This window comes from Carcharodon carcharias (genome assembly GCF_017639515.1).
Source record: "Carcharodon carcharias isolate sCarCar2 chromosome X unlocalized genomic scaffold, sCarCar2.pri SUPER_X_unloc_9, whole genome shotgun sequence".
NCBI classification, from domain to species: Eukaryota; Metazoa; Chordata; class Chondrichthyes; order Lamniformes; family Lamnidae; genus Carcharodon; species Carcharodon carcharias.
The window spans coordinates 317045-337728 of NW_024470886.1; the positions used below are offsets into that span (position 1 = coordinate 317045).

General features: G+C 48.8%; 1 protein-coding gene across 1 annotated transcript in view; it reads left to right on the forward strand.

The window, feature by feature from the left end:
- The window catches only part of LOC121275111 (zinc finger protein GLI2-like), a gene marked incomplete at both ends in the record, with an annotated part of 298602 nt that overhangs the window by 272095 nt on the left and 5823 nt on the right, over positions 1–20684 (forward strand). The window contains 2 exons of the mRNA XM_041182525.1: positions 7002–7107; positions 9665–9864. Coding sequence (XP_041038459.1) covers positions 7002–7107; positions 9665–9864 — 306 coding nt within the window. The remainder of the gene's footprint in view (positions 1–7001; positions 7108–9664; positions 9865–20684) is intronic.

Here is a 20684-nt window from a genome sequence, read left to right on the forward strand (position 1 = left end):
CCAGCCAATACACCCCTCCCTTTCTCTGTAACCTGCACCAGTCCCACAACCCTCCCTATCTCTGTAATCTCCTCCAGTCCCTACAACCCTCCCAATCTCTGTAACCTGCTCCAGTCCCTACAACCCTCCCTAACTCTGAAACCTCCTCCAGTCCAACTATCCTCTGAGATCTCTGTAACCTCCTCAAGTCCCTACACACCTCCCTATCTCTGTAACCTCCTCCAGTCCCACTAACCTCTGAGATCTCTGTAACCTCCTCCAGCCACTACAACCCTGCGTATCTCTGTAAGCTCCTCCAGTCCCCTACACTCCTCCATATCTCTTTAACCTCCTCCAGCCCGTAAACTCACCCTATCTCTGTATACTCCTCCAGCCCCTACAAACCTCCCTATCTATGTAACCTCCTCCTGCCCCTACAACCCTCCCAATCTCGGTATCCTGCTCCAGTCACTACAACCCTCCCTAACTCTGTAAGCTCCTCCAGTCCCACAAATCTCCCTATCTCTGTAACCTCCTTCAGTCCCTACAACCCACCCTATCTCTGTAACCTCCTCCAGTCCCACAACACTCCCTATCTCTGTAACCTCCTCCAATCCCTACACCCCTCCCTATCTCTTTAAACTCCTCCAGTCCCACAAACTTCCCTAGCTCTGTAACCTCCTCCAGTACCACAACATTCCCTATCTCTGTAACCTCCTCCACTCCCTACAACCCTCACTATCTCTGTAACCTCCTCCAGTCCCACTACCCACTGAGATCTCTGTAACCTCCTCCAGTACCTACAACCCTGCCTATCTCTGTAACCTCCTCCAGCCCCTACAAACCTCCGTATCTCTGTAACCTCCTCCAGTCCCCTACACTCCTCCCTATCTCTTTAACCTCCTCCAGCCCCTACACTCACCCTATCTCTGTAACCTCCTCCTGCCCCTACAACCCTCCCAATCTCTGTGACCTGCTCCTGTCCCTACAACACTCCCTAACTCTGTAACCTGCACCAGTCAAACAACCCTCCCTATCTCTGTAATCTCCTCCAGTCCCTACAACCCTCACTATCACTGTAACCTCCTCCAGTCCCACAACACTCCCTATCTCTGTAACCTCCTCCATCCCACAACAATCCCTATCTCTGTAACCTCCTCCAGTCCCACGACTCTCCCTATCTCTGTAACCTCCTCCAATCCCTACACCCCTCCCTATCTCTTTAACCTCCTCCAGTCCCACAAATCTCCCTAGCTCTGCAACCTCCTCCAGTACCACATCATTCCCTATCTCTGTAACCTCCTCCACTCCCTACAACCCTCACTATCTCTATAAACTCCTCCTGTCCCTCTACCCTCTGAGATCACTGTAACCTCCTGAAGTCCCTACACCCCTCCCTATCTCTGTAACCTCCTCCAGTCCCACTACCCTCTGAGATCTCTGTAACCTCCTCCAGTCCCGACACCCCTCCCTATCTCTGTAACCTCCTCCAGTCCCACTACCCTCTGAGATCTCTGTAACCTCCTCCATCCTCTACAACCCTCCATATCTCTGTAACCTCCTCCAGTCCCCTAAACTCCTCCCTATCTCGTTAACCTCCTCGAGCACCTACACTCACCCTATCTCTGTAAACTCCTCCAGCCCCTACAAACCTCCCTATCTCTGTAACCTCCTCCTGCCCCTACAACCCTCCCAATCTCTTTAACCTGCTCCAGTCCCTACAACCCTCCTTACGTCTGTAACCTCCTCCAGCCCCTACAACCCTCCCTATCGCTGTAAACTCCTCCAGCCCCTACAACCCTCCCTATCACTGTAACCTCCTCCAGCCCCCACAACCCTCCCTATCTCTGTAACCTCCTCCAGCCCCTACAACCCTCACTATCTCTGTAACCGAATCCAGCCCCTACAACCCTCCCTATCTCTGTAACCTCCTCCAGCCACCTACAACGTTCCCTATCTCTGTGTCATCCTCCAGCCCCTACACCCCTCCCTATCCCTGTAATATCCTCCAGTCCCTACATCCCTCCCTATCTCTGTAACCTCCTCCAGCCCCTACAAACCTCTCTATTTCTGTACGCTCCTCCTGCCCCTACAACCCTCACTATCTCTGTAACCACCTCCAGCCCCTACACCCCTCCCTATCTTTGTAACCTCCTCCAGCCCGTACACCACTCCCTATCTCTGTAACATCCTCCAGCCCACTACAATCCTCATTATCTCTGTAACCTCCTCCAGCACCTACAGCCCTCCCTATCTCTGTAACCTCCTCCAGTCCCTACAACCATCCCTATCTCTGTAACCTCCTCCAGTCGCTACACCCCTCCCTATTTCTTTAACCTCCTCCAGCCCCTACACCCCTCCCTATCTCTGTAACCTCCTCCAGCCCCTACAACCCTCCCTATCTCTGTAACCTCCTCCAGCCCCTACAATCCTCCCCATCTCTGTAACATCCTCCAGCTCCTTCTGGTCTCCCTATCTCTTCAACTTCCTGCAGCCCAACACCACTCTCTATCTCTGTAACCTTCTCCAGCCCCACTACCCTCTGAGATCTCTGTAACCTTCTCCAGTCTCTACAACACTCCCTATATCTGTAAAATCCTCCAGTCCCCTACACCCCTCCCTATCTCTGTAAACTCCTCCAGCCCCTACAACCCTGCCTATCTCTGTAACCTCCTCCAGTCTCTACAAACCTCCCTATCTCTATAACCTCCTCCAGCCTCTACACCCCTCCCTATCTCCATAACCTCCTCCAGCCCCTACACCCCTCTCTATCTCTGTAATCTCCTCCATCCCCTACAACCCTCCCTATCTCTGTAACCTCCTTCAGCCCCTACAAACCTCCCTATCTCTGTAACCTCCTCCAGCCCCTACAAACCTCCCTATCTCTGTAAACTCCTCCAGCCCTTACACCCCTCTCTATCTCTGTAACCTCCTCAAGCCCCTACAAACCTCCCTATCTCTGTAACCTCCTCCAGCCCAACACCCCTCTCTATCTCTGTAACCTCCTCAAGCCCCTACAAACCTCCCTATCTCTGTAACCTCCTCCAGCCCAACACCCCTCTCTATCTCTGTAACCTCCTCAAGCCCCTACAAACCTCCCTATCTCTGTAACGTCCTCCAGCCGCACAACCCTCCCTATCTCTGTAAACTCTTCAAGCCCCCTACAACCCTCCCTATCTCTGTAAACTCCTCCAGCCACTACAGCCATCCCTATCTCTGTAACGTCCTCCAACCCCCAGAACCCTCCCTATTTCTGTAACCTCCTCCAGCCCCTACACCCCTCCCTATCTCTGTAACTTCTACCAGCCCTGACAACAACCGCATCTCTGTAACATCCTCCAGTCCCTTCTGGTCTCCCTATCTCTGCAACCTCCTCCAGAACCTACAGCCCTCCCTATCCCTGTAATCTCCTCCAGTCCGTACAACCCTCCCTATCTCTGTAACCTCCTCCAGTCCCACAACCCTCCCCATCTCTGTAACCTCCTCCAGCCCCTACACCCCTCCCTATCTCTGTAACCTCCTCCAGCCTCTACAACCCTCCCTATCTCTGTAACCTCCTCCAGCCGCACAAACCTCCCTATCTCTGTAAAAACCTCCAGCCGCCTACATCCCTCCCTATCTCTGTAACATCCTCCAACCCCCACAACCCTCCCTGTCTCTTTAACCTCTACCAGTCCCACTACCCTCCGGGATCTCTGTAAACTCCTCCAGCCCCACAACCCTCCCTATCTCTGTAACCTCCTCCAGTGCCACTACCCTCTGAGATCTCTGTAACCTCCTCCAGTCCCTACAACCCTCCCTATTTCTGTAACCTCCTCCAGCCCCTACACCCCTCCCTATCTCTGTAACCTCCTCCAGCCCCTACACCCCTCCCTATCTCTGTAACTTCCACCAGCCCTGACAACAACCCCAGCTCTTTAACATCCTCCAGTCCCTTCTGGTCTCCCTATCTCTGCAACCTCCTCCAGCCCCTACAGCCCTCCCTATCCCTGTAATCTCCTCCAGTCCGTACAACCCTCCCTATCTCTGTAACCTCCTCCAGTCCCACAACCCTCCCTATCCCTGTAACCTCCTCCAGCCGCTACAACCTTCCCTATCTTTCTAACCTCCTCCAGTCGCTACAACACTCCCTATCTCTGTAACCTCCTCCAGTCCCTACAACCCTCCCTATCTCTGTAACCTCCTAGAGCCCCTACACCCCTCCCTATCTCTGTAACCTCCTCCAGCCGCACAAACCTCCCTATCTCTGTAAAAACCTCCAGCTGCCTACATCCCTCCCTATCTCTGTAACATCCTCCAACCCCCACAACCCTCCCTGTCTCTTTAACCTCTACCAGTCCCACTACCCTCCGGGATCTCTGTAACCTCCTCCAGTCCCTGCAACCCTCGCTATCTCTGTAAACTCTTCCAGCCCCACAACCCTCCCTATCTCTGTAACCTCCTCCAGTCCCACTACCCTCTGAGATCTCTGTAACCTCCTCCAGTCCCTACAACCCTCCCTATTCCTGTAACCTCCTCCAGCCCCTACACCCTTCCCTATCTCTGTAACCTCCTCCAGCCCACTACAAACATCCCTATCTCTGTAACCTCCTCCAGCCCCACAACCCTCCCTATCTCTGTAACCTCCTCCAGCCCACTACAAACATCCCTATCTCTGTAACCTCCTCCAGCCCCACAACCCTCCCTATCTCTGTAACCTTCCCCAGCCCCTACAACCCTCCCTATCTCTGTAACCTCCTCCAGCCGCACAACCCTCCATCTCTCTGTAAACTCCTACATCTGCCTACAACCCTCCCTATCCCTGTAACCTCCTCCAGTCCCTACATCCCTCCCTATCTCTGTAACCTCCTCCAGCCGCACAAACCTCCCTATCTCTGTAAAAACCTCCAGCCGCCTACACCCCTCCCTATCTCTGTAACCTCCTCCCGCCCCTACACCCCTCCCTATCTCTGTAACCTCCTCCAGTCCCACTACCCTCTGAGATCTCTATGATCCTCTAATTCCGGCCTCTTGATCATCCCCGATTTTAATCTCTCCACCATTGGCGGCCGTGCCTTCAGCTGCCTGGGCCCCAATCTCTGGAATTCCCTCCCTATCCCTCTCCACCTCTCTACCTCACTCTCTTCCTTTAAGACACTCATTAAAATCTACTTTATTGGTCAATTGACCTAATATCTCCTTATGTGACTTGGTGTCAGACTTTGTTTTCCAACGCTCCTGTGAACACCTTGGGATGTTTCATTGTGTTAAAGGCGCTATATATATCTCTAAGTTGTTGTTGAATGAAGCAGAAGAGAGACAAATGTGTTAAGCGTTCACCTGCTCAATTTCGAAGCTTTCTCGGTCTCTCCATGCGGTGCGGAAGGATACATTGTTGCTTTGGTGCATCGGCTGCAGTGCAGCAGGGAGTGATGTGGCATTCTGGATATGGATGTATACATCTGCATGAACAATATATTTCTCAAATTGTTTTGAAATAACGTAACAACCTGACAAGGAGCTCAGAACAGAAGCTCTGTCCATCAGCTAATGCTGCAGCTTTGGATTACACCTCCTGCTCTCTGATCCACCTTGCAGCCTGGGCAGAAAGAACTGCTTCCTGGCTGCACTGCCTATACTGACCTCAAAGACCAGTAAGGCAAAGTAAAGTACAGAGTAAAGACCAGTAAGGTACAGAGGCCAATCACAGTGGCCAGAGGAGCAGCTGCCCAGCCACTTTAACACTGTCCACTACCTCAACCCCAGCAGCTTCCTCCCCTGTGCCAGTGTCGATATTTAGCACCAACAGGATGTTTGACCACAAGGGCAGGTTCAACTACACAGCTGAGCTAAACGCTATTCTCTTCAAACATATCCATTTCCAAATTGGAGTCATTGGATGGGCCGAAGGCTGTGGGTTCAAGCCCCACTCCAGAGGCTAGAGCCCACCCTGCCCTCTCTGATGGATGTTAACCATCCCACTGCACTGTTTTGGAGAAGAGGAGAAGCATCATCTCCAGTGTCCTGACCATTAACCTGGCTCTGCCGGGTCCTGACCCTCAAGCAACCTGGTCATTATCACATTGCTGTTTGTGGGATCTTGCTGTGCGCAAATTGACTGTGTTGCTTCTGACATTGCAGCAGCGACTTCATTGACTGTAAGGCACTTTGGGACATCCTGAGGCCATGAAAGGCATTATATAAATGCAAGTCTTTCTGTTTATCTCCAACGAGAATCCCTGGATGAATTCCTCCCCTCGAGCTCAGAGCAAACACCGGCCCCCAATGGGAGCCCAGGAGAGATCAGCAAGGAGAGCAGCTATCTAATCTTCAACTTGCTGCTCTGTACGACTCACTATCTATTCACACTGTGCACTTTTCACTGAGCCATCGAGAGGGTGGGGGCAGAGGGGACTTGAGTTAGTACTTCTGTTTGATTTCTCCCCTCCTGTCCTATGCAAGAGGCCCAGGTCTACACTAGACCAGCACACTCAACAGTTAGCAATGGTTGTGCCATTTCCATCCTCTTGTTACATGTTTCACACCTTAGACAGCACCTTCCAAACCCATAACCACTACCATCTAGAAGGACAAGGGCAGCAGACACGTGGGAACACCACCACCTGGAAGTTCCCCTCCAAGTCACTCACCATCCTGACTTGGAAATATATCACCGTCCCTTCACTGTTCTGGAACTCCCTCCCTAACAGCGCTGTGGGTGTACCTACACCACATGGACTGCAGCGGGTCAAGAATGCAGCTCACCACCACCTTTTCAAGGGCAATTAGGGATGGGCAATAAATGCTGGGCCCAGCCAGCGACGCCCACATCCCATGGTTGAATAACAAAACAAAATTGGGGATCGGTACATAGCTGGTAAGTCAACATGGGATGTAGGAGGTGAGGTGGTCCTTGCACAGAGAGCTGCTTTTCCAGCACCGAGCCATGGGCTCTGAGCGACTGGTGTCATTCAGAAACACAAGCACCAGTCCAGCCTCTTCCTAACGTACTTTTCTTCTCTCTTCTCCTTCCTCCTCCTCAGATTCCCACCAGCACTACTCGGCTTCTCAAACCTCGATACCAGCTGATTCGCTGTTCCACAAAGACAGTTATCTCTACGATCCCAGCGTCCCACAAACAGTACAGGGGTAAGTCACAAGGGAGGAGGGGGTGTACAGGGGGCACTCATCTGCGATTGATGCTAGATGGAGTTGCTTCAACGTGAAAGAGGTTTTTCTTCACCCCTCCTCTCCTCAAGGCGCTAACTTGTGCTAGATGTGGTTCCATGGGTGCCTGTCACCTCCTGGTACTGCGCCACTCTTCATGTGCCACCCTAGGCACAGAGGATTGGCAGGATGAGTGACTGATTGTTTTATTTTTGATCATGTCTTGCCATTGCCCACTCCTCTAGCCCTCTCACACTCAGGGCACACATAAAGAGGGTGTGCTTTTCAGTTCAGTCTGGGCATGTGGCTGTCACTGGCCATGCCAGCAATCATCACCCAGGATTAATTACACCTTCAGAAGGTGGAGGTGAGACACCTTCTTGAATGACAACAGTGTTGCTTGCTAGGTCACTTCAGAGGGCATTTAAGAGTCAACCACATTGCAGTGGGACTGGAGTCACATGTAGACCAGACCAGGTAAGGACTGCAGATTTCCTTCCCTAAAGGACATTAGTGAATGAGATGGGTGTTTATGAATATTCATGGTTTCCATTACTGATACTAGCTTTTTATTCCAGAATTATTTAATTGATTCAGTTCACACAATGTGCATGTATACACACGCAATATACATATGTACAGACAACATGTATACACACACAATGTGCATATATACACACACAATGTGCATGTATACACACACAATGTGCATGTATACACACAATGTACATGTATACACACAAAATGTACATATGTACACACACCATGTATACACACACAATGTACATTTATACACACAAAATGTACAAATGTACACACACCATGTGTACACATACTATGTGCATGTATACACACATAATGTACATGTTTATACACACAATGTACATGAACGCACACAATGAACATGTAAATACAACATGCATGTATACACAATGTGTATGTATACACAATGTACATGCATGCACACAATGTACAGCTACACAATGTACATGTAAATGCAACATGCATGTATTCACACTGAATGGGCTTACACACACATTGTACAAATATAAATACACACAATGCACATGCACACACACTCAACATACTTGCACACACAATGTACATGTACGCAATGCACATATATATGTATACACTTGAAGCACATGTACACATGTATGCACAATTTTCATACACACACAGAATATGCATGAGTTCACCTGCAATATACATACACACAATGTACATGCGTGCATACACAATGTATGTGTATACACATGCACAATATATATGCGTACACACATTGTGCATGCACACAATGTACACACACATACACAGGACATACATGTGCACACACACAACATTCATACACAATGTAGATGCATACAGACACAAAATATATGTGTGCATGCATAATGTAAATGTACACACATAGTGTATATGTATACAATACACTTGCATGCACACAATATACATTTACACACATAATGTAAATACACACACACACACAATGTGTACACGTACACAATTTAAGTGAACACATGTCCACTCTGTCTGAGAGAGAACTCCCTGCTCGAGGGATGTGAAAGCATTTGCACCAACTTAACTGCTGCTTTGGTTGGGACCAGCTAACTCAGTAAGGACCAAATTGCAAAGCTTGTTCAGAACTTTTCTTCAGACCCTCCTGTTCTTCAACATTGGCTGTCTGCATTCAGCGCTCAGTGCTGACTCACACAGTGAAGAACTGATCAGTGCACCCACTCATCCCTTTGAGGTTGAGATGCAGCACTGTATCGGAATCTAGTGAGAAAGGCAAATGTAATATTACTCATACAAATATGGCTCTGTTGGCAATGAATGTGCAAATATGATGGATCATCGTTTTAAACTGGGGATTCTGCTCAATAACCCCAGCAATATCCTCTGTGTGATCTGACTGCTGGTGTGTCTTTGGCACTCCCATTGGGTTGGTGTGCATGTGATTTAACACCTTGAATCCTCATTCTCATACTATTTCTTCATCCACTACCCTCCTCACTTTTACCCATCCTTCGTCCTCCTCCTCCTCCTACCCCCCCCTCCCCTATCTCCTCCTCCTCCTCCTCCATACCCAGTGAACGGACACTTCCCTCCATTCCGACATTGCCGTGGTCTGGGAAGTTTCAGCTTGGCCAGTCCCTCGTACTCTTCCTGGCCTCTCCCTCGGCAGCTTTTGCTGATTTTACTCTGGCTTCAATTGTGGGCAATTAGCGCAAAGTGCGGACAAAGCTGCAGCTAGGCAAGTCAGCCTGTTTGCTTTGAAATGCTGCTTAACCAGCAGAAGGAAGCCCCAGGTCCCCAGTCTGTGCATGAAGGTGTATCACAGGAGTAAAGGAGATAATGTGGGGATACAGAGCAGGTGTCCATCAATGCAAAACGCGCAAATTTACTGCTTCATAAGGCTAGAGTGGCGAGTGCCATCAGCAACACTGACAGGAGATTAAAGCTTCAAAATTTGTACAATTTCATTTGGGACTGATTTTGCTGGTGGCTTTAATTGTTCTGTTTTTCCTTTGATCAGATTTGTTCCCTCAGAGCGTCCTGCTTTCCCAGATGTATCCCTCGTCAGCATGTCTCCTGCTCAGAGCCAGGGCAGGGATAGCCAGCCACTGCTCAATAGCATGCAACACCTCCAGAGCCAGCATGTAGACCAGGGTCTCAAGCTAGACCAAGGGCACGGCCCCTCCAATCCAGTGTGCTGTGGAGTGGCCACACAAGACGGTCAGTATACATTTCACTCACTGATACCTCTTACATTAAACAGGCTCATTTCATCTCCCTCCTTTGGTAACGTGCTGACTCTGACTCCAATATCCATCAGCAGCTATTTATCTCACTGTGAGTAGAGATGCAGGCAGACAGACCCCTTAGTGGGGTACAAGAACTTTACTCTGTACCTAACCCCGTGCTGTACCTGCCCTGGGAGTGCCTGATGGGGACGGTGTAGAGGGAGCTTTACTCTGTACCTAACCCCGTGCTGTACCTGTCCTGGGAGGGTTTGTTGGGGACAGTGTAGAGGGAGCTATACTCTGTATCTAACCCCGTGCTGTACCTGTCCTGGGAATGCCTGATGGGGACGGTGCAGAGGGAGCTTTACACTGTATGTAACACCATGCTGTACCTGTCCTGGGAGTGATTGATGGGGACAGTGTAGAGGGAGCTTTACTCTGTATCTAACCCTGTGCTGTACCTGTCCTGGGAGTGTTTGATGGGGACAGTGTAGAGGGAGATTTACTCTGTATCTGACCCCATGCTGTACCTGTCCTGGGAGTGTTTGATGGGGACGGAGTAGAGGGAGCTTTACTCTGTATCTAACCCCGTGCTGTACCTGTCCTGGGAGTGTTGATGGGGACATTGTAGAGCGAGATTTACTCTGTATTTAACACCGTGCTGTACCTATCCAGGGAGTGTTTGATGGGGACAGTGTAGAGGGAGCTTTACTCTGTAGCTAACCCCATGTTGCACCTGTCCTGGGAGTGTTTGATGGGGACAGTGTAGAGGGAACTTTATAATGTATCTAACCCCGTGCTGTACATGTGCTAGGATTCTTTGATGGTGACAGTGTAGAGGGAGCTTTACTCTGTATCTAACACCGTGCTGTACCTGTCCTGGGAGTGTTTGATGGGGACAGTGTAGAGAGAGCTTTACTCTGTTTCTAACCCCGTGCTGTACCTGTCCGGGGAGTGTTTGATGGGGACAGTGTAGAGGGATCTTTACTCTGTATCTAACTCCGTGCTGTACCTGTCCTGGGAGTGTTTGATGAGGACAGTGTAGAGAGAGCTTTACTCTGTTTCTAACCCCGTGCTGTACCTGTCCTGGGAGTGTTTGATGGGAAGGTGCAGAGGAAGCTTTGCTCTATCTCTAACCCCGTGCAGTACCTGTCCTGGGTGTGTTAAATGGGACATTGTGGAGAGAGCTTTACTCTGTATCTAAACCCATGCTGTACCTTTCCAGGGGTGTTTGATGGGGACAGTTAAGAGAGATCTTTGCTCTGTATCTAAACCCGTGCTGTGCCTGCCCTGGAGTTGTTAGGTGGGGATGGTGTAGAGGGAGCTCTTCTCTGTATCTAACCCCGTGCTGTACCTGTCCTGGGAGTGTTTGATAGGGACAGTGTAGAGGGATCTTTGCTCTGTATCTAACCCCGTGCTGTACCTGCCCTGGGAGTGTTTGATGGGGACAGTGTAGAGTGAGCTTTACTCTGTGTCTAACCCCGTGCTGTACCTCTCCTGGGAGTGTTTGATGGGGACAGTGTAGAGGAAGCTTTACTCTGTATCTAACCCCGTGTTGTAACTGCCCTGGGAGTGTTTGATGGAGTCAGTGTAGAGGGAGCTTTGCTCTGTTTCTAACCCCATGCTCTATCTCTCCTCGGAGTGTTTGACAGGGACAATGCACAGAGAGCTTTACTCTGTATATAACCTTAGGCTGTACCTGCCCTGGAAGTGTTTGATGGGCCAGTGTAGATGGAGCTTTACTCTGTATCTTACCCCTTGCTGTACCTGTCCTGGGAGTGTTTAGTGGGGACAGTGTAGAGCGAGCTTTACTCTGTATCTAATCCTGAGCTGCAAATGCCCTGGGAGTGCTTGATAGAGACAGTGTAGATAGAGCTTTGCTCGGTATCTAACCCCGTGCTGTACATGCCCTGAAGGTGTTTGATGGCGAAAGTGTATAGGGAGCTTTACTTTGTATTTAAGCCCGTCCTGTACCTGTCCAGAGAGCGTTTGATGGGGACAGTGTAGATGGATCTTTACTCTGTATCTAACCCATGCTGTAAATGTGCTGGGAGTCTTTGATTTGGACTTTGGAGTGGGATATTTACTCTGTATCTAACACCGTGCTGTAGCTGTCCTGGGAGTGTTTAATGGGTCATTGTGGAGAGAGCTTTACTCTGTATCTAACCCCGTGCTGTACCTGCCCTGGAGTTTTTTGATTGGGACAGTGTAGAGGGATCTTTACTGTGTATCTAACCCATGCTGTAAATGTGCTGGGAGTCTTTGATTTGGACTTTGGAGAGGGATATTTGCTCTGTATCTAACCCTGTGCTGTACCTGACCAAGAGTTGTTTGATGGAGACAGTGTAGAGGGATCTTTACTCTGTATCTAACCCATGCTGTAAATGTGCTGGGAGTCTTTGATTTGGACTTTGGAGAAGGATATTTGCTCTGTATCTAACCCTGTGCTGTACCTGCCCTGGAGTTGTTTGATGGGGACAGTGTAGAGGGATCTTTACTCTGTATCTAAAGCCATACTGTACCTGTCCCTGGAGTGTTTAATGGGACATTGTGGAGAGAGATTTACTCTGTATCTAACCCTGTGCTGTACCTGCCCTGGAGTTGTTTGATGGAGACAGTGTAGAGGGATCTTTACTCTGTATCTAACCCATGCTGTAAATGTGCTGGGAGTCTTTGATTTGGACTTTGGAGAGGGATATTTGCTCTGTATCTAACCCTGTGCTGTACCTGCCCTGGAGTTGTTTGATGGGGACAGTGTAGAGGGATCTTTACTCTGTATCTAAAGCCATACTGTACCTGTCCCTGGAGTGTTTAATGGGACATTGTGGAGAGAGATTTACTCTGTATCTAACCCTGTGCTGTACCTGCCCTGGAGTTGTTTGTTGGGGACAGTGTAGAGGGAGATTTACTCTGTATCTAACCCCGTGCTGTACCTGTCCAGGGAGTGTATAATGGTACATTGTGGAGAGAGCTTTATTCTGTATTTAACCTCATGCTGTATATGCCCTGGAGTTGTTTGATGGGGACATTGTAGAGGGAGCTTTACTCTGTATCTAACCCTGTGCTGTACCTTTCGTTGTAGTGTTTCTTGGGGACAGTGTAGAGGGAGCTTGATTCTGCATCTATTCCCGTGCTGTACCTGTCCAGGGAGTGTTTGATGGGGAGAGTGTAGAGGGAGCTTTGCTCTGTATAGATCCCATGCTGTAAATGTTTGGGAGTCTTTGATTTGGACTTTGGAGTGGGATATTTAATCTGTATCTAAACGCTTGCTGTACCTGTCCTGGGAGTGTTTGATAGGGACAGTGTAGAAGGATCTTTACTCTCTTTCTAACCCCATGCTGTACCTGTGCTTGGTGTTTTTGATTGGGACAGTGTAGAGGGATCTTTGCTCTGTATCTAACCCCGTGCTGTACCTGTCCTGGGAATGTTTGATGGGGACAGTGTAGTGAGAGCTTTACTCTGTATCTAAACCCGTGCTCTACTTGTCCTTGTAGCGTTTGATTGGGACAGTGTAGAGGGAGATTTACTCTGTTTATAACCCTTTGCTCTAACTGCCCTGGATTTGGTTGATGGGCCAGTGTAGATGGAGCTTTGCTCGCTATCTAAACCTGTGCTGTACCTGTCCTGGGATTGTTTGATGGGGACATTGTAGTGGGAGATTTACTCTGTACCTAACACCATGCTGTAGCTGTCCTAGAAGTGTTTAATGGGACAGTGTGGAGACAGCTTTACTCTGTATCTAACTCCGTGCTGTACCTGTCCTGGGATTGTTTGATGGGGACAGTGTAGTGGGAGATTTACTCTGTACCTAACACCATGCTGTAGCTGTCCTAGAAGTGTTTAATGGGACAGTGTGGAGACAGCTTTACTCTGTATCTAACCCCGTGCTGTACCTGTCCTGGGAGTGTTTGATGGAGTCAGTGTAGAGGGAACTTTGCTCTGTTTCTAACCCCGTTCTCTATCTGTCCTCGGCGTGTTTGATAGGGACAGTGTAGAGGGAGCTTTGCTCTCTGTCTAACCCCGCGATGTACCTGTCCTGGGAGTGTTTGATGGGGAGAGTGTAGAGGGAGTTTTACTCTGTATCTAACTCCGTGTTGTACCTGTCCCGGGAGTGTTTGATGGGGAGAGTGTAGACGTAGCTTTACTCTGTATCTAACCCCGTGCTGTACCTGCCCTGGGAGTGTTTGATGGGGACAGTGTCGAGGGAGCTTTACTCTGTATATAACCCCGTGCTGTACCTGTCCTGGGACTGTTTGATGGCAACAGTGTAGAGGGAGTTTTACTCTGTATCTAACCCCGTACTGTACCTGTCCTGGGATTGTTTGATGGCAACAGTGTAGAGGGAGTTTTACTCTGTATCTAACCCCGTGCTGTCCCTGTCCTGGGAGTGTTTGATCGGGACAGTGTAGAGGGAGCTTTACTCTGTATCTAACCTCATGCTCTACCTGTCCAGGGAGTATTTGATGTCGACAGTGTAGAGGGAGCTTTGCTCTGTATCTAACCCATGCTGTAAATGTGCTGGGAGTCTTTGATTTGGACTTTGGAGAAGGATATTTGCTCTGTATCTAACCCTGTGCTGTACCTGCCCTGGAGTTGTTTGATGGGGACAGTGTAGAGGGAGCTTTACTCTGTATCTAACTCCGTGCTGTACCTGTCCGGGGAGTGTTTGATGGGGACAGTGTAGAGGGATCTTTACTCTGTATCTAACTCCGTGCTGTACCTGTCCTGGGAGTGTTTGATGAGGACAGTGTAGAGAGAGCTTTACTCTGTTTCTAACCCCGTGCTGTACCTGTCCTGGGAGTGTTTGATGGGAAGGTGCAGAGGAAGCTTTGCTCTATCTCTAACCCCGTGCAGTACCTGTCCTGGGTGTGTTAAATGGGACATTGTGGAGAGAGCTTTACTCTGTATCTAAACCCATGCTGTACCTTTCCAGGGGTGTTTGATGGGGACAGTTAAGAGAGATCTTTGCTCTGTATCTAAACCCGTGCTGTGCCTGCCCTGGAGTTGTTAGGTGGGGATGGTGTAGAGGGAGCTCTTCTCTGTATCTAACCCCGTGCTGTACCTGTCCTGGGAGTGTTTGATAGGGACAGTGTAGAGGGATCTTTGCTCTGTATCTAACCCCGTGCTGTACCTGCCCTGGGAGTGTTTGATGGGGACAGTGTAGAGTGAGCTTTACTCTGTGTCTAACCCCGTGCTGTACCTCTCCTGGGAGTGTTTGATGGGGACAGTGTAGAGGAAGCTTTACTCTGTATCTAACCCCGTGTTGTAACTGCCCTGGGAGTGTTTGATGGAGTCAGTGTAGAGGGAGCTTTGCTCTGTTTCTAACCCCATGCTCTATCTCTCCTCGGAGTGTTTGACAGGGACAATGCACAGAGAGCTTTACTCTGTATATAACCTTAGGCTGTACCTGCCCTGGAAGTGTTTGATGGGCCAGTGTAGATGGAGCTTTACTCTGTATCTTACCCCTTGCTGTACCTGTCCTGGGAGTGTTTAGTGGGGACAGTGTAGAGCGAGCTTTACTCTGTATCTAATCCTGAGCTGCAAATGCCCTGGGAGTGCTTGATAGAGACAGTGTAGATAGAGCTTTGCTCGGTATCTAACCCCGTGCTGTACATGCCCTGAAGGTGTTTGATGGCGAAAGTGTATAGGGAGCTTTACTTTGTATTTAAGCCCGTCCTGTACCTGTCCAGAGAGCGTTTGATGGGGACAGTGTAGATGGATCTTTACTCTGTATCTAACCCATGCTGTAAATGTGCTGGGAGTCTTTGATTTGGACTTTGGAGTGGGATATTTACTCTGTATCTAACACCGTGCTGTAGCTGTCCTGGGAGTGTTTAATGGGTCATTGTGGAGAGAGCTTTACTCTGTATCTAACCCCGTGCTGTACCTGCCCTGGAGTTTTTTGATTGGGACAGTGTAGAGGGATCTTTACTGTGTATCTAACCCATGCTGTAAATGTGCTGGGAGTCTTTGATTTGGACTTTGGAGAGGGATATTTGCTCTGTATCTAACCCTGTGCTGTACCTGACCAAGAGTTGTTTGATGGAGACAGTGTAGAGGGATCTTTACTCTGTATCTAACCCATGCTGTAAATGTGCTGGGAGTCTTTGATTTGGACTTTGGAGAAGGATATTTGCTCTGTATCTAACCCTGTGCTGTACCTGCCCTGGAGTTGTTTGATGGGGACAGTGTAGAGGGATCTTTACTCTGTATCTAAAGCCATACTGTACCTGTCCCTGGAGTGTTTAATGGGACATTGTGGAGAGAGATTTACTCTGTATCTAACCCTGTGCTGTACCTGCCCTGGAGTTGTTTGATGGAGACAGTGTAGAGGGATCTTTACTCTGTATCTAACCCATGCTGTAAATGTGCTGGGAGTCTTTGATTTGGACTTTGGAGAGGGATATTTGCTCTGTATCTAACCCTGTGCTGTACCTGCCCTGGAGTTGTTTGATGGGGACAGTGTAGAGGGATCTTTACTCTGTATCTAAAGCCATACTGTACCTGTCCCTGGAGTGTTTAATGGGACATTGTGGAGAGAGATTTACTCTGTATCTAACCCTGTGCTGTACCTGCCCTGGAGTTGTTTGTTGGGGACAGTGTAGAGGGAGATTTACTCTGTATCTAACCCCGTGCTGTACCTGTCCAGGGAGTGTATAATGGTACATTGTGGAGAGAGCTTTATTCTGTATTTAACCTCATGCTGTATATGCCCTGGAGTTGTTTGATGGGGACATTGTAGAGGGAGCTTTACTCTGTATCTAACCCTGTGCTGTACCTTTCGTTGTAGTGTTTCTTGGGGACAGTGTAGAGGGAGCTTGATTCTGCATCTATTCCCGTGCTGTACCTGTCCAGGGAGTGTTTGATGGGGAGAGTGTAGAGGGAGCTTTGCTCTGTATAGATCCCATGCTGTAAATGTTTGGGAGTCTTTGATTTGGACTTTGGAGTGGGATATTTAATCTGTATCTAAACGCTTGCTGTACCTGTCCTGGGAGTGTTTGATAGGGACAGTGTAGAAGGATCTTTACTCTCTTTCTAACCCCATGCTGTACCTGTGCTTGGTGTTTTTGATTGGGACAGTGTAGAGGGATCTTTGCTCTGTATCTAACCCCGTGCTGTACCTGTCCTGGGAATGTTTGATGGGGACAGTGTAGTGAGAGCTTTACTCTGTATCTAAACCCGTGCTCTACTTGTCCTTGTAGCGTTTGATTGGGACAGTGTAGAGGGAGATTTACTCTGTTTATAACCCTTTGCTCTAACTGCCCTGGATTTGGTTGATGGGCCAGTGTAGATGGAGCTTTGCTCGCTATCTAAACCTGTGCTGTACCTGTCCTGGGATTGTTTGATGGGGACATTGTAGTGGGAGATTTACTCTGTACCTAACACCATGCTGTAGCTGTCCTAGAAGTGTTTAATGGGACAGTGTGGAGACAGCTTTACTCTGTATCTAACTCCGTGCTGTACCTGTCCTGGGATTGTTTGATGGGGACAGTGTAGTGGGAGATTTACTCTGTACCTAACACCATGCTGTAGCTGTCCTAGAAGTGTTTAATGGGACAGTGTGGAGACAGCTTTACTCTGTATCTAACCCCGTGCTGTACCTGTCCTGGGAGTGTTTGATGGAGTCAGTGTAGAGGGAACTTTGCTCTGTTTCTAACCCCGTTCTCTATCTGTCCTCGGCGTGTTTGATAGGGACAGTGTAGAGGGAGCTTTGCTCTCTGTCTAACCCCGCGATGTACCTGTCCTGGGAGTGTTTGATGGGGAGAGTGTAGAGGGAGTTTTACTCTGTATCTAACTCCGTGTTGTACCTGTCCCGGGAGTGTTTGATGGGGAGAGTGTAGACGTAGCTTTACTCTGTATCTAACCCCGTGCTGTACCTGCCCTGGGAGTGTTTGATGGGGACAGTGTCGAGGGAGCTTTACTCTGTATATAACCCCGTGCTGTACCTGTCCTGGGACTGTTTGATGGCAACAGTGTAGAGGGAGTTTTACTCTGTATCTAACCCCGTACTGTACCTGTCCTGGGATTGTTTGATGGCAACAGTGTAGAGGGAGTTTTACTCTGTATCTAACCCCGTGCTGTCCCTGTCCTGGGAGTGTTTGATCGGGACAGTGTAGAGGGAGCTTTACTCTGTATCTAACCTCATGCTCTACCTGTCCAGGGAGTATTTGATGTCGACAGTGTAGAGGGAGCTTTGCTCTGTATCTAACCCATGCTGTAAATGTGCTGGGAGTCTTTGATTTGGACTTTGGAGTGGGATATTTACTCTGTATCTAACCCTGTGCTGTACCTGCTCTGGAGTTGTTTAATGGGGACAGTGTAGACGGAGCTTTATTCTGTATCTAACCCCGTGCTGTACCTGTCCTGGGAGGGTTTGATGGCAACAGTGTAGGAGGAGCATAACTCTGTATCTAACCCCGTGCTGTACCTGCCCTGGGACGGTTTGATGGGGACAGTGTAGAGGGAGCTTTACTCTGTATCTAACCCCGTGCTGTACCTGTCCTGGGAGTGTTTGATGGGGACACTGTAGAGGTAGCTTTACTCTGTATCTAACCCCGTGCTGTACTTTTCACTGGAGTGTTTGATGGGGACAGTGTAGAGGTAGCTTTGCTCTGTATCTAACCCATGCTGTAAATGTATGGGAATCTTTGATTTGGTCTTTGGAGTGGGATATTTACTCTGTATCTAACCCCTTGTTGTACCTGTCCTGGGAGTGTTTGATGGGGACAGTGTAGATGGATCTTTGCTCTGTATCTAACCCATGCTGTAAATGTGCTGGGAGTCTTTGATTTGGACTTTGGAGAAGGATATTTGCTCTGTATCTAACCCTGTGCTGTACCTGCCCTGGAGTTGTTTGATGGGGACAGTGTAGAGGGAGCTTTACTCTGTATCTAACTCCGTGCTGTACCTGTCCGGGGAGTGTTTGATGGGGACAGTGTAGAGGGATCTTTACTCTGTATCTAACTCCGTGCTGTACCTGTCCTGGGAGTGTTTGATGAGGACAGTGTAGAGAGAGCTTTACTCTGTTTCTAACCCCGTGCTGTACCTGTCCTGGGAGTGTTTGATGGGAAGGTGCAGAGGAAGCTTTGCTCTATCTCTAACCCCGTGCAGTACCTGTCCTGGGTGTGTTAAATGGGACATTGTGGAGAGAGCTTTACTCTGTATCTAAACCCATGCTGTACCTTTCCAGGGGTGTTTGATGGGGACAGTTAAGAGAGATCTTTGCTCTGTATCTAAACCCGTGCTGTGCCTGCCCTGGAGTTGTTAGGTGGGGATGGTGTAGAGGGAGCTCTTCTCTGTATCTAACCCCGTGCTGTACCTGTCCTGGGAGTGTTTGATAGGGACAGTGTAGAGGGATCTTTGCTCTGTATCTAACCCCGTGCTGTACCTGCCCTGGGAGTGTTTGATGGGGACAGTGTAGAGTGAGCTTTACTCTGTGTCTAACCCCGTGCTGTACCTCTCCTGGGAGTGTTTGATGGGGACAGTGTAGAGGAAGCTTTACTCTGTATCTAACCCCGTGTTGTAACTGCCCTGGGAGTGTTTGATGGAGTCAGTGTAGAGGGAGCTTTGCTCTGTTTCTAACCCCATGCTCTATCTCTCCTCGGAGTGTTTGACAGGGACAATGCACAGAGAGCTTTACTCTGTATATAACCTTAGGCTGTACCTGCCCTGGAAGTGTTTGATGGGCCAGTGTAGATGGAGCTTTACTCTGTATCTTACCCCTTGCTGTACCTGTCCTGGGAGTGTTTAGTGGGGACAGTGTAGAGCGAGCTTTACTCTGTATCTAATCCTGAGCTGCAAATGCCCTGGGAGTGCTTGATAGAGACAGTGTAGATAGAGCTTTGCTCGGTATCTAACCCCGTGCTGTACATGCCCTGAAGGTGTTTGATGGCGAAAGTGTATAGGGAGCTTTACTTTGTATTTAAGCCCGTCCTGTACCTGTCCAGAGAGCGTTTGATGGGGACAGTGTAGATGGATCTTTACTCTGTATCTAACCCATGCTGTAAATGTGCTGGGAGTCTTTGATTTGGACTTTGGAGTGGGATATTTACTCTGTATCTAACACCGTGCTGTAGCTGTCCTGGGAGTGTTTAATGGGTCATTGTGGAGAGAGCTTTACTCTGTATCTAACCCCGTGCTGTACCTGCCCTGGAGTTTTTTGATTGGGACAGTGTAGAGGGATCTTTACTGTGTATCTAACCCATGCTGTAAATGTGCTGGGAGTCTTTGATTTGGACTTTGGAGAGGGATATTTGCTCTGTATCTAACCCTGTGCTGTACCTGACCAAGAGTTGTTTGATGGAGACAGTGTAGAGGGATCTTTACTCTGTATCTAACCCATGCTGTAAATGTGCTGGGAGTCTTTGATTTGGACTTTGGAGAAGGATATTTGCTCTGTATCTAACCCTGTGCTGTACCTGCCCTGGAGTTGTTTGATGGGGACAGTGTAGAGGGATCTTTACTCTGTATCTAAAGCCATACTGTACCTGTCCCTGGAGTGTTTAATGGGACATTGTGGAGAGAGATTTACTCTGTATCTAACCCTGTGCTGTACCTGCCCTGGAGTTGTTTGATGGAGACAGTGTAGAGGGATCTTTACTCTGTATCTAACCCATGCTGTAAATGTGCTGGGAGTCTTTGATTTGGACTTTGGAGAGGGATATTTGCTCTGTATCTAACCCTGTGCTGTACCTGCCCTGGAGTTGTTTGATGGGGACAGTGTAGAGGGATCTTTACTCTGTATCTAAAGCCATACTGTACCTGTCCCTGGAGTGTTTAATGGGACATTGTGGAGAGAGATTTACTCTGTAT